At 40.9% G+C, this 13,766-nt stretch overlaps 1 protein-coding gene across 1 annotated transcript in view; it reads right to left on the bottom strand.

Annotated features, from left to right (window-relative positions):
* DYNC2H1 (dynein cytoplasmic 2 heavy chain 1) overlaps positions 1-13,766 on the bottom strand; it is a 350,876-nt gene that overhangs the window by 115,825 nt on the left and 221,285 nt on the right. The window contains exons 81-84 of the mRNA XM_075198801.1: positions 13,187-13,342; positions 10,487-10,562; positions 9,410-9,609; positions 7,317-7,421 (exon numbers count right to left, since the gene is read on the bottom strand). Of these exons, the coding sequence (XP_075054902.1) occupies positions 7,317-7,421; positions 9,410-9,609; positions 10,487-10,562; positions 13,187-13,342 (537 nt within the window). The remainder of the gene's footprint in view (positions 1-7,316; positions 7,422-9,409; positions 9,610-10,486; positions 10,563-13,186; positions 13,343-13,766) is intronic.

Raw genomic sequence — 13,766 nt, 5'->3', positions numbered from 1 at the left:
GTGGGCAGCACGGTGGCTTAGTGGTTAGCACTTATAGTAACATAGTTGATGAGGTTGAAAAAAAGACACCAGTCCATAAAGTTCAACCTAATTTGGATCTCCTGTGATCCCTCAGTTATATTTGAAATTGATCCAGAGTAAGCAACCGCCAATCTGTTTCAATTGTGAAAATCTCCCCAAGACCCAATATTGCAGTCCTATATTACCCTATATCCAGTACTATCCTTCATTTTAATTAACGGTCGTATCCCTGGATACAATATTCCACTAAAAAAATTGTCTAACCCTTTCTTAAACATATCTATTGAATCTGCCATCACAACCTTCCCTGGCAATGAATTCCATATATTGACTGCCCTTACTGTAAAGAACCCTTTCCTTTGCTGGTTGTGAAATTTCCTCTCCTCCAACCTTAGGGGGTGACCGTGTGTCCTGTGTATAGTCCTTGGGGTAAAAATTTCTCTGTATTGACCCTTAATGTATTTGTACATAGTAATCATATCTCTCCTAGACGCCTCTTTTGTAAAGTAAACATGCCTAAACTGGCTAACCTTTCCTCATAACTTAATGACTCCATACCCTTTATCAATTTTGTCGCCCTTCTCTGAACACTTTCTAGTTCCAAATTATCTTTTTTATAGAGTGGTGCCCAGCACTCTACTGCATATTTCTAATGAATATCTTGCTTCTGTGGGCAGCACGACGGCTTAGTGGTTAGCACTTATGCCTCACAGCAGTTCGATTCCCGAACAAGGCCTTATCTGTGTTGAGTTTGTATGCTCTCCCTGACTTTGTGTGGGTTTCCTCTGTGTGCTCCGGTGTTCTCCCACATTCCAAAAACATACAGTAGTTTAATTGGCAGCTACCAAATTGTCCTATTGTCCTAGTCTCTCTGTCTGTATTAGGGAATTTAGACTGTAAGCTCCAATGGGGCAGGGACTGATGTCAGTGACAAACATCCTCTGTACAGCATTGCAGATTAGTGGCGCTATATGAATAAATGGTGATGTCTCCATAACATCAGGCATTGTTGTATATTTGCATACAATTAAATCCCGGAAAACTTTGATTGTTGATATAAATACATAAAAAGCACAGAGGGAGTTCAGAATGATGAAGCAATGTACAAAGCATTCAGTTAAAGTCACCAAGAAGGGGGGTGGCGGACGCCTCATCCCAAGGGGGGGTGGCGGACGCCTCATTCCAAGGGGGGGTGGCGGACGCCTCATCCCAAGGGGGGGTGGCGGACGCCTCATCCCAAGGGAGGGTGGAGGACGCCTCATCCCAAGGGGGGTGGCCGACGCCTCATCCCAAGGGGGGTGGCCGACGCCTCATCCCAAGGGGGGTGGCCGACGCCTCATCCCAAGGGGGGTGGCCGACGCCTCATCCCAAGGGGGGGTGGCCGACGCCTCATCCCAAGGGGGGGGGGTGGCGGACGCCTCATCCCAAGGGGGGGTGGCGGACGCCTCATCCCAAGGGAGGGTGGCGGACGCCTCATCCCAAGGGGGGGTGACCAATGCCTCATCCCAAGGGGGGTGGCGGACGCCTCATCCCAAGGGGGGTTTTGCCTGTATGAGTCAGGTGAGTGGCTGTTAAGTGACTGCAGCGATACCAGACTGGGAGCTAATGGAGCACATAACCATATAAAAAATGGTACACTAATACTGTACAGGGAGCCGCAGGAAAACAAACACCAGCAAAATAAATTCTAGCTGAATTATCTCGCAAATAAAAGTTTAAAAAAAGTCTTCCTTCCTGGGACAGAGTACAATTATTTTACAATTAACACATCCGGAGCTGGACCTCATATTTTTAGCTGAGAACGCCGAAGGAAGTTACAAATGTAGTAAAAATGAGAACGTAAATGAAAACTAGTGCTAAGGAAGCTGCAGTTCTAGACATGTCTTCATGCTTCCTTCATAAAAAATAATAATAACTTGTAAACCTTTCATAGAAAAAATAGAGGTGACATTCAAACCACCTTCAAATATCCAACTATAGTCATCAAAGTGCATCAAAAAGAATTGTGTGATTTTGGAAACAGATTTTACACCGTCAGCGTGATAAGGAGTCCGGATTCTACTTTATAACTGTGGGAGTGTTAAATATCTGCAATGTCAGCGGGGGGGTTAGGAAGAAATAACTGGCATTGGTGCACAGTATTGTGAAAAATGCAGAATATATAGATATATAAGATGAACAAGCAGAGGAAGATTGTGAACCGGAGTCATGCAGTATGGGGCACACATCTAACACTGCACTCCAAACAACACAGAGACGTGCTTCAGTGAAAACAGAAGTTACTGGGTGGAACTTATAGCAGGTTGTCGCAAATTAACACCATGGGCTAGATTTACTAAACTGCGGGTTTGAAAAAGTGGAGATGTTGCCTATAGCAACCAATCAGATTCTAGCTGTCATTTTGTAGTATGTGCTAAATAAATGATAACTAGAATTGGTTGCTATTGGCAACATCTCCACGTTTTCAAACCCGCAGTTTAGTAAATATACCCCCATGGCTAAGAATGAAGAGGAAGAACCATTTTATATTTTGATAGATTATTTTAGAAACAGCATTTTCATTCCTGGCAGTTATTTCTTATAAATCTACCGAAATGTTGTGTTTAACAATAGTGCAGGTATTCTTACCTGTGTACATGAGAAAAATAATCATGTATGTTTTCTTACGAAGCTTTGGCTTATTAATACTGACAAACGGAGACAAATATTCCAACTATTTATCGGATTCTAGTAAATCCAAGCAATAAAACTACTGCATGCAATGTAGAGATGAGCGCACGCGGATTTCCTGAATCCGAGCCCACCCGAACGTTGCCGATCCGAGTCGGATCCGAGACAGATCCGGGTATTGGCGCCAAATGAAAACTTGAAACCGAGGCTCGGAGTCATAATCCTGCGATACTCGGAACCTATAAATTCCCCGCTAGTCGCCGCCAACTTCACTCGGGCATTGATCAGGGTAGAGGGAGGGTGTGTTAGGTGGTCCTCTGTCCTGGTAGATCTCGTGCTGTGCTGTTTAGTTCTGTGTTGTGCTGTTTAGTTCTGTGCTGTGCTGTGCTGTGTTCTGCAGTATCAGTCCAGTGGTGCTGTGTGCTGTGCTCTGTCAATTTTGAGTTCAGTGGTGCAGCTGGGTCCTGTGCTGTGTCCTGTTCAGTCCAGTGGTCCTGTGTCCTGTGCTCTGTGCTTCTAAGGGCATAGTTCTTATTTCCCCAATATTCTCAAGTGTTTAAAGAATTTAAAAAGTTATAAAAAAAAAATACAAAAAACTAATTAAACATTTTTTTAATTACAACAAAATTTGCAAAACCAATCCTGCAGTATAAGCCCATTGGTACTGTAATATTACCAAGTTCACACATTCAGCAGTAAAAGTCGAGTGGTACTGCAATATTACCAAGTTCACACATTCAGCAGTATCAGTCCAGTGGTGTTGTGTGCTGTGCTCTGTCAATTTTGAGTTCAGTGGTGCTGCTGGGTCCTGTGATGTGTCCTGTTCAGTCCAGTGGTGCTGTGTCCTGTGCTCTGTGCTTCTAAGGGCATAGTTATTTCCCCATTATTCCCAAGTGTTTAAAATTTTTTAAAAAAGTTATAAAAAAAAATAATTTAAAAAAAAAATAATTACAACAAAATTTGCAAAACCAATCCTGCAGTATAAGCCCATTGGTACTGCAATATTACCAAGTTCACTGATTCAGCAGTATAAGTCCAGTGGTACTGCTATTACAAAGTTCACTGATTCAGCAGTATAAGTCCAGTGGTACTGATATATTACAAAGTTCCCTGATTCAGCAGTATAAGTCCAGTGGTACTGATATATTACAAAGTTCACTGATTCAGCAGTATAAGTCCAGTGGTACTAATATATATTACAAAGTTCACTGATTCAGCAGTATAAGTCCAGTGGTACTGATATATTACAAAGTTCACTGACTCAGCAGTATAAGTCCAGTGGTACTGCTATTATAAAGTTCACTGATTCAGCAGTATAAGTCCAGTGATTCAGCAGTATAAGTCCAGTGGTACTGATATACTGCTGAATCAGGGAACTTTGTAATATATCAGTACCACTGGACTTATACTGCTGAATCACTGGACTTATACTGCTGAATCAGTGAACTTTATAATAGCAGTACCACTGGACTTATACTGCTGAGTCAGTGAACTTTGTAATATATCAGTACCACTGGACTTATACTGCTGAATCAGTGAACTTTGTAATATATATTAGTACCACTGGACTTATACTGCTGAATCAGTGAACTTTGTAATAGCAGTACCACTGGACTTATACTGCTGAATCAGGGAACTTTGTAATATAAGTCCAGTGGTACTGCTATTACAAAGTTCACTGATTCAGCAGTATAAGTCCAGTGGTACTCTCCTGTGCCGCATATAATTTTTAAAGGCTCTGCCGAGTGTGTGTGGCTTAGGGGTACACTCTCTTGTGCTACATATAATGGAAAACCAAAATTTGGAGTATAAAGTAGGGAAAGATCAAGACCCACTTTCTCCTAATGCTGAAGCTGCTGCCACTAGTCATGACATAGACGATGAAATGCCATCAACGTCGTCTGGCAAGCCCGATGCCCAATCTCCTAGTACAGGGCATGTAAAATCCAAAAAGCACAAGTTCTCAAAAAGTAGCAAAAAGAGAAACTTAAAATCATCTGAGGAGAAACGTAAAGTTGGCAATATGCCATTTACGACACGTAGTGGCAAGGAACGGCTTAGGCCCTGGCCCGTGTTCATGACTAGTGGTCCAGCTTCACCCAAGGATCTAAGCCCTCCTCATCCCCCCCTACAAAAAATTTAAGAGAGTTATGCTGTCAGCAACAACAACAAAACAGCAAAGAACTCTGCCTTCTAAACAGATGACATCACAAATCCCCAAGGCGAGACCAAGGGTGTTGGTGGTTGTGAACCCTGACCTTCCCATCACTGTACAGGAAGAGGTGACTCCATCCAGCATTTGCAGCACGCCTTCTGCATATGCTGGAAGGATCACCCACAGTCCAGTTACAGATTTGGCTAATGAAGGTGTGAATGTTGTACACCGGGAGGAGGATATTGATGTAGCTGGCGTTGAGGAGGATGTTGATGATTATGATACAGACAGATACCAAATTGCCTCTCTCAATTTCTATTTATATTTTAGATTATACAACGGCTGAATAGTTTTCTATTTTACTCCTAGTGGAGAGGGGATCTGATGCAGACAGATACCAAACAGCCTTTGTCCATTTCTTTGTATATTTGAATTTCTAGTTCTACAGTCTATCTATGCAGGCTGCTTTTTTTATATTCAACTACAAGTGTAGGGCGGGATAGAGGGGGGGGGGGGCATAGATAGCGACCAAAGTAACGTGGTCCATTTAATTTCACTTTCTAGCTCCACAGTCTGTGCAGCCTGCTTTTTTTTATCTTCAAAGTATTTACAAGCCTTGCAATCTAAATTAACAAGAGGTAGTGACGTGCTAGAACTCCACCCTCTATATGCTGCAGAGGATGGAGAAGCATCAAAAGGCCATTCAAGCCTACACAGCCACCTACGACATAGGAAAAGGAGTGGGGATGCGCCTGAGTCAAGCGCACTGGAGACTGATTTCCGTGTTGTGCAAGGTTCTGCAGCCATTTGAACTTGCCACACGAGAAGTCAGTTCCGACACTGCCAGCTTGAGTCAGGTGATTCCCCTGATCAGGCTTTTGCAGAAGCAGCTGGAGAAAGTGAGGGAGGAGCTGGTAAACCATTGCGATTCCACCTAGCATGTAGCTCTTGTGGATGAAGCCCTTCGTACGTTTTGCCAGGATCCGAGGGTGGTCAATCTTTTAAAGTCAGAGGAATACATTCTGCCCACCGTTCTCGATCCTCGGTTTAAAGCGTATGTTGTGTCTCTGTTTCCGGCGGACACAAGTCTACAGCGGTGCAAAGACCTGCTGGTCAGGAGATTGTCCTCTGAAGAGGACCGTGACATGCCACCAGCTCCACCTTCATTTTCATCACTGTTTGTGCAGTTCCAAAAAAGAGGAACTGCCATTTCTATTACTACCTTCTTTCTTTCTATATTTAAAAAAAAAAAAAAACTGTCATTTCTATTACTACGTTAATTGTTTGTGCAGTCACAAAAAACAGGAACTGCGCCCTTAACTGCTATGTTGGTTTTAGACGTCCATCCGGTGTCCGCCATCTGTTCCCTGGAATTCTGACCAGTTGAGTGTGTATTTATTATATTGTGGCCCCGGTATCAAATTGGGTACCGGGGCCACCCCACTACGCAGTCCAGATACTTGTTTGGTGGAATTCTGACCAGTTGAGTGTGTATTAATTATATTGTGGCCCCGGTATCAAATTGGGTACCGGGGCCACCCCACTACGCAGTCCAGAATTTTTTTTTGGGGAATTCAGACCCGTGGAGGGTTTTTTATTAATTATATTGTGGTGACCACTCCTCTACGCAGTCCAGGTACATTTTTTGGTGCGATTCATACCATGTGATGGTTTTCTTATTATATATATTGTGGTGACCACTCCTCTGCGCAGTCCAGATACATTTATTGGTGCGAATCATACAAGTTCAGGGTTTTTAAATTATATTGTGGTGACCACTCCTCTACGCAGTCCAGGTACATTTTTTGGTGCGATTCATACCAGTTGATGGTTTTCTTATTATATATATTGTGGTGACCACTCCTCTACGCAGTCCAGATACATTTATTGGTGCGATTCATACAAGTTCAGGGTTTTTAATTTATATTGTGGTGACCCACTCCTCTACGCAGTCCAGGTACATTTTTTGGTGCGATTCATACCAGTTGATGGTTTTCTTATTATATATATTGTGGTGACCACTCCTCTACACAGTCCAGAAAGATACCTCGTTGCAACGTTTTGGACTAATAACTATATTGTGAGGTGTTCAGTATACACGGTAAATTAGTGGAAATGCTTGTTATTGAATGCTATTGAGGTTAACAATAGCGTAGGAGTGAAAATAAGCCCAAAAACTTGATTTTTTAAGTTTTTATGCTTTTTTAAAAAAAAATCCGAATCCAAAACCTTAAATCCGAACCAAAACCTTTCGGCAGGTGTTTTGCGAAACAAATCCGAACCCAAAACATCACGAAAATCCGAATACAAAACACAAAACACGAGACACCAAGAGTCGCCGATGCACATCCCTAATGCAATGTTACCAAGAGCTGACAGTACTAGCTACACGCACCCTATGTATGGCTCATATTGCTTTGTCTAGTCTTCTGTACACAGTTATGTTACGTCGGGTTACACGGTACAGTACCTGGGAACTGATCATGCGCTGGGAGGAACGGGCAATATTGGCAGGTAGACCAAAGAAAGCCGGCTTATCATCCTCAGGCAGGCTGTCAATAACACTGCGATAGTCCTGTAGGAAGACACAATACCAGAGTTACAGTTTACCTGCATTTCATTTCAAATATACAAAACATTTTACATTTCTAATTGCATATATTGTAAGCGGTAGAGCTAAGGTTGCTTAGGAACTACCGTGCACGGTTTTTGTAGTACTACATAAATGGCAAAACTAAATAAATACTTGATATTTGTATTAGGGCAGCACGGTGGCTCAGTGGTTAGCACTTCTGCCTGACAGCACTGGGGTCATGAGTTCAATGCCCGACTATGGCCTTATCTGTGTGGAGTTTGTATGTCTTCCCTGTGTTTGCGTGGGTTTCCTCCGGGTGCTCTGGTTTCCTCCCACACTCCAAAAACATACTAGTAGGTTAATTGGCTGCTAACAAATTTACCCTAGTCTGTGTGTCTGTCTGAGTGTGTGTGTGTTAGGGAATTTAGACTGTAAGCCCCAATGGGGCAGGGACTGATGTGGATGAGTTCTCTGTACAGCGCTGCGGAGTTATATAAATAAAAGTTGATGATGAAATGGTGTAAACCGGTCTGCGCAGTGGCTGGTGTTTACCTGCATTCCTAATGAGAGGAAGCAGTGATATTAGTTACTGCAAAACCTAATCATCATCCGCAGTCAGCATACTGTATACCAGTGCCCCCATCATGTAAATAAGTGTAGCGCAAAACAGATCTTAAAAACTGTAGCGGGGTAATGTTAGTTGTAGTGAGTTATGTTATGCATGAGGGGAAGGTGATGTAACTTACAGCAAACAGTCAGTTTTTCTAAATCACTCTAGAAGAGGCTGCGCCTGCTAACAAACACTGCTGCTCTGTGGCTATCAGCTAACTCTGAGAGACGAATCATCTTTACTACAGCAGTGGGAGATACTGCAAAGACCTAAAGGAGCAACACAAATCATAAAAGTTTACAGGACTAACGGAGGTGGATTAATGTAACACTGGTGAGTGGCGTGACTGTTTGCTGGGTGATTGCCGGAGAGATCAGGACTGTTTTGCTTACTCCCTGTGTACTCCTAAGTTAGGAACTGTGCTCGTTTGACAACAAATGGCTTCTAAAATTACTGATTACCATTACTCATGAATAGTAACTCTCCATACTTAATGTATCTCACAAATGTTTCCATTATTGAGCTGTAATAGCTGTTTAGTTTCAATACAGTGGGTTCAATATATTATTTTTTATGTATTTTTAATAAACTGTGTATTCACATATATTCTTTGTGATAGATGCGCAGTATTATTTTTTTCGGGATAAATTTGCAGCATTACAGAGTCAAGTGTAACCGTGTGTTTATGTTGTGGTTGGGGAACAGCAGCGGTTTTCCTAAAAACACCCTGATCTAGTTGCATATTAACTTTACTGTAACATAAAACATTCAACAACTCAATTAAAGGAAATAAACTGAAGGACAAGGTGCATTTTGTATCATTTCCTAATAATGCTATTATAGTATAATATCCTGGTTCAGTAGCTGTTCCAAAATGCTGAACATTAAGTACCTGCAATCTGTCATCATAAACTAGGTTTGTGCAGGACGCCAGGGGCGCACGCAGGGGTGGTTTATGGTTCTCCAGAAACCCCTCCCCGAAGATCGGGGGCTAAACAGTGCCCCTACATAGCGGCACTGTACTGTACAGCAGCTACGGCGCTGTCAAAGAAGCAATACAGCACCACCTCTGGCGCTTCTTTGACAGCGCCGCGGCTGCTGTACAATACATTGCCGCCGAAATGGAGCGCAGCAGCTCTCCGTTTTATTTTTTTTCGGGGAGAAAATCCTGTGTGCGCCCCTGGGACGCGGGTCTCAAACCGTTGTGGAACTGCAAGTCCCAGCAAGTCCCTACAGAATCTGGCAAGGCATGCTGGGATTTATACAAAAATATTATTTACCAGCACCTGCTTCTTACCAGCTTAATGATTTATGAAATTGCTGGGATTTATAGTTCCACAGATCTGTAGAATCAGAGTCTTTACGTCAGACGTCTTACCATGATGCTGCATGAATTTGGCAAAGAGATGGACAACGGGAAAGCCATCTTGCTGCCTCGTATTCCTCCTGCATGAGAATTAAAAAACTGTTCCAGATAGGAGCGAAGGACTCGTAAATCAAAGAAGTTATCTATACGTCCTCCATAAATTGCATTCTCTAAGAGACCGTGCACGAAATCCCACTGAAAGCTTCTGCCACCTGCAAAAATGAAGATTATATTTCATAATTCACCAAACGCTGTCATATTATATTTATATATTATATATATATATATATATATATATATATATATATATATATATATATATCTATATATATATATATATCTATATCTATATCTGGCATGCTCTTTTGTTTAACAAGGAGTGCAAACAGAGCAGTTAACACTACGAGTGACATTCTCCATCTGTAACCACATATATATCATAGTTGCCTACTCTCCAGGAATGTCCGGGAGACTCCTACATTTTTGGGAGTTCTCCCGGACTCCCGAGAAAGCAGGCAAAAATCCCAGATCCAGCCGTCCCCGTTGTTACAGATGGTGGGGGTGGCGCTAAATGCGCCATCGTGGCCCCCGCCCCCTGCTGCGATTGGCTAGAATTGCCTAATATTGAAATGGGTGGAGCCTAACGACACACCACACATGGCCACGCCCCCCTCGACAGACCCCCTCCCGGACAGCTGCCTTCAAAAGTAGGTAAGTATGATATATAATATATATATATATATATATATATATATATATATATATATATATATATATATATATATATATATATGTATATATGCTGCACTGCTATGCCACATGGTCCCATAGGAGAATATGTCTCCCTATATTGTTGTGTATATCCAGTCTGGTGTCTGCATTTCAGAGATTCAAATGCACAATCAAAAATACACAATTTGCATCGCACAATATACAAATCTACAATACATATGAACAAAATACTGCATTGTCTGAATGTGATGCGCTTAGATCAGACACATATTCCAATATAACATAACGGTAGAGTATCATGCAATTTTTAAAGCCATTTCATAATGCAAGTAAAAAATATCAGCTCCATAGACGCACCTTCAAAAAGACGGTCAATAATATCATATGCAGCACGAAGGTCTGATAGAGAAAATTCATAAAACTTTGTCCATCCCTAATGATAAAAAAACACAAATAAAAGTTAAGTATATTAAGTATTTTTAAAGTAGGTAAATGTAGGAATTCCTATAGAATTATAGATTATTCTTAAATATTAGAAAACATTTTTGGCTTCAAATTGGGTTTTGATGGCTTCACAGTTGAATAATATAACAAAAACAAAAAAAACTAAAATACACAATAACCTCAAACTTTGTTCTGAATTGTTCTTAATACAGGGAATGTATATGTTCTAACATACCGTATGTCCACCTGTATAAGACGCACCTGTATAAATCATATGAAAAAAATTGAGGATATTTTCACAGAGTAATTGTGCAGCGAGTATTACAGAGTGGAGAGACGGAGTTCTAAGCCTATTGCTAATTCTGCCTTACCCTGTCAGATGCTTCCTCTGTCCGGTAAAGACTTCTTTCTTCTGTCCGTTCTGATCCTGATGATAGAAAGTCGCTTACCGCCCTCTTCGCGATGACCGGATCTCCAATCAGGACTTTGACAAAGTCCTGATTGGACAAAAACGCCAAATGCAGAAACCGGAAGTGTGCGTTCCAACTGCGGTTCATGCACCACATCCAGTCATCGTGAAGAGGACGGTAAGCGACTTTCCAGCATCAGAACGGACAGAGGAAAGAAGACTTTACCGGACAGAGGAAGCATCTGACAGGGTAAGCGCTACTTCCCCTGTATAAGGCGCACCCAGTTTTTAGACCCAAAATTTTGGGGGAAAAGGTAGCCCACTATGGGAACTGCCCCCTGTCCAGCCAGGCCCTGCATCCAATAGATCCCATCTGTTATATGTGTAAATTATCGTATTTAAATAAGATTGACAGAAGGACTTTAAGAGATAAGAGGATTATGGGATATAAGAAAAATAATGTCATCTGCAACATTTTTTTTTTATATATATAAACATGTCTTACTATATGTATATATTAGTAGAAATACAAAATAGAATAAATGTAAAAACATAGGATTATATTGCCTTTATAGAAGAGTGAAACAGAGGAACTACAAAACCTAGCATGCCCTGCCAGACTCTGGCAAGCATTCTGGGATTTGTAGTGTCACAACAGCTGGGGACACACTGGTTGCCTAAGCCTGTTAGAACATTATGAGATCAGTGTATATTGCCCCATAATAAATGCTGTAAGACATCAATGGAAGTTAAACATATGCATTTTATTGTCTTGCATTGAATGACTTCTTAGAATTGTAATAAAAATTAGACAAATATATATAAAATTGAAGGTAAAAGGAAGAACAACAAGCCTATGCTTCCCGGCCACATCTACATACTATAATAGACTTTACAATCTCTCTCAGTAAATTCTCATGGGTCTGCAACCTGGTCCTGAGTGTCAGACGCAGTGTGGAGGATGAATGAGGTTGGCTCACAATGCTAAAGGTTCTAAGTAATTTATCGCCGTGTGGACGCAGAATAAATTAACATGATCGCAAATCAGAGCTAAGTAGAAAGATAAGAGGTAAATAATCGCTACGGTTTGTATCATAAAATACTGGCGGAATGAAAATTATTGAGATATATTGTGCAAAAAAATAATATAGAAAAAAACATGAAAAGCACAACAGCTAGAATAAAAAAAATATAAAAGCTAGGCAAACAATCTCCTAGTGTGACGATTAATCATATGGGTCATCTCTGACGAGTACAGATGTGTCCTCCTTTAACTATCCTCAAATTCTGACGTGGATTCATAACTAGGGGCCTGATTCATTAAGGATCTTAACTTGAGAAACTTTTTATTTAGGTCTCCTGGACAAAACCATGTTACAATGCAAGGGGTGCAAATTAGTTTTCTGTTTTGCACATAAGTTAAATACTGACTGTTTTTTCATGTAGCACACAAATACTTGATAGCTTATTTATACACTGAAATTTAAAGTTGATATTTGTGTGCTACATGAAAAAACAGTCAGTATTTAACGTATGTGCAAACCAGAAAACTAATTTGCACCCCTTGCATTGTAACATGGTTTTGTCCAGGAAACTGAAATAAGAAGTTTCTCAAGTTCAGATCCTTCAGGCCCTTGGACTGTATTTCAAAAAAAGTATTAATTTCTATTTGTAAAATGCAGCATCTAGACTGGGTTTACTGGGAATCAGGCCCCCTATTGCAGTCCACTTACTAACAGTGACCTCTGTTATTTTGGTATTCAAAGGTTCAACACTGTTATAAAGATTAAGGGGGCCCTAAAAAGTTTGAAAACCTTTTTACATGTCCTATTAAACGTAAGAAAGTGGAAACATTTGTTGTTTCTTTGGTTTTGGTCATGCGCTACATTAGAATCACCTCTAAAAGAAAGAGGGGGAAAAAAAGACTATTGGAAGCTCCAGATGAGCATAATACAACTATTATTATTATTATTATAATGTTTTAAGGTGTGCGCTACATTGTTCCATTTCTTTACTTCCTATATTACTGTGAACTTGGAAACGAGTTAAACCAGGAGAAAAGGAACGTCGATATACTTGGTAAACATATTAACCACATCATTAATTAAAAACTAGTTTCAAATTTGCTGCCTCTACTGTGTGTGGGCAAGTGGGATGCTTTCTCCGTTAGTAAACATTGATTGGACAGAACTGAATTGGGTTACCTGGGGTATATAGTTTCTTCTTTCTTGGCAGACAGCATGAAACCATGCCAGGCTAAATAAAGCCTGGGCCCGGGATGACAGGCCATTCTTGCTGATTTGCTCTGCATTCCAAGATTCATAGGTTCTCAACAAGTTCTTTTTCAATCCTGGAGGTGCCTTAAATGAAAGCAATTGATATTATTAACCCAACAAAAGTGAATCATCTTCCAATTGAATTTTCTTACAATCTGTGTAAATAAGATAAAATACTGGTTCTATGTGATAAGACTGAGGCAACATGAGACCACTTGTGCTGGTATTCCTGCAAAACGTTGGCTACCTTGGATGAACAAGGAAATCCATACAAGTGGAAACAACAAATATGTACAGTGAAGGAAGAATAAAACAGAATGAAGGATACTTTCTTGAAGCAATGAAGCTTCTTCCAGGACTTGAGTGGTCAAGAACCACAACAATTACTAGCAAACTGGTACTCAGTCCTTGTGAAGACTATATCAGTTGGCCACAAATCAGGGACCTGGGTTCTACTCAGTCTTCATTCTTGGCAAGTCATATGGCCCAAAAAGCAAATGAATATAAG

The sequence above is a fragment of the Mixophyes fleayi genome, chromosome 2, assembly GCF_038048845.1.
Source record: "Mixophyes fleayi isolate aMixFle1 chromosome 2, aMixFle1.hap1, whole genome shotgun sequence".
NCBI classification, from domain to species: Eukaryota; Metazoa; Chordata; class Amphibia; order Anura; family Limnodynastidae; genus Mixophyes; species Mixophyes fleayi.
The sequence above is the reverse complement of the archived record's forward strand: the minus strand, read 5'-3'. Positions and strand labels throughout refer to the sequence as shown.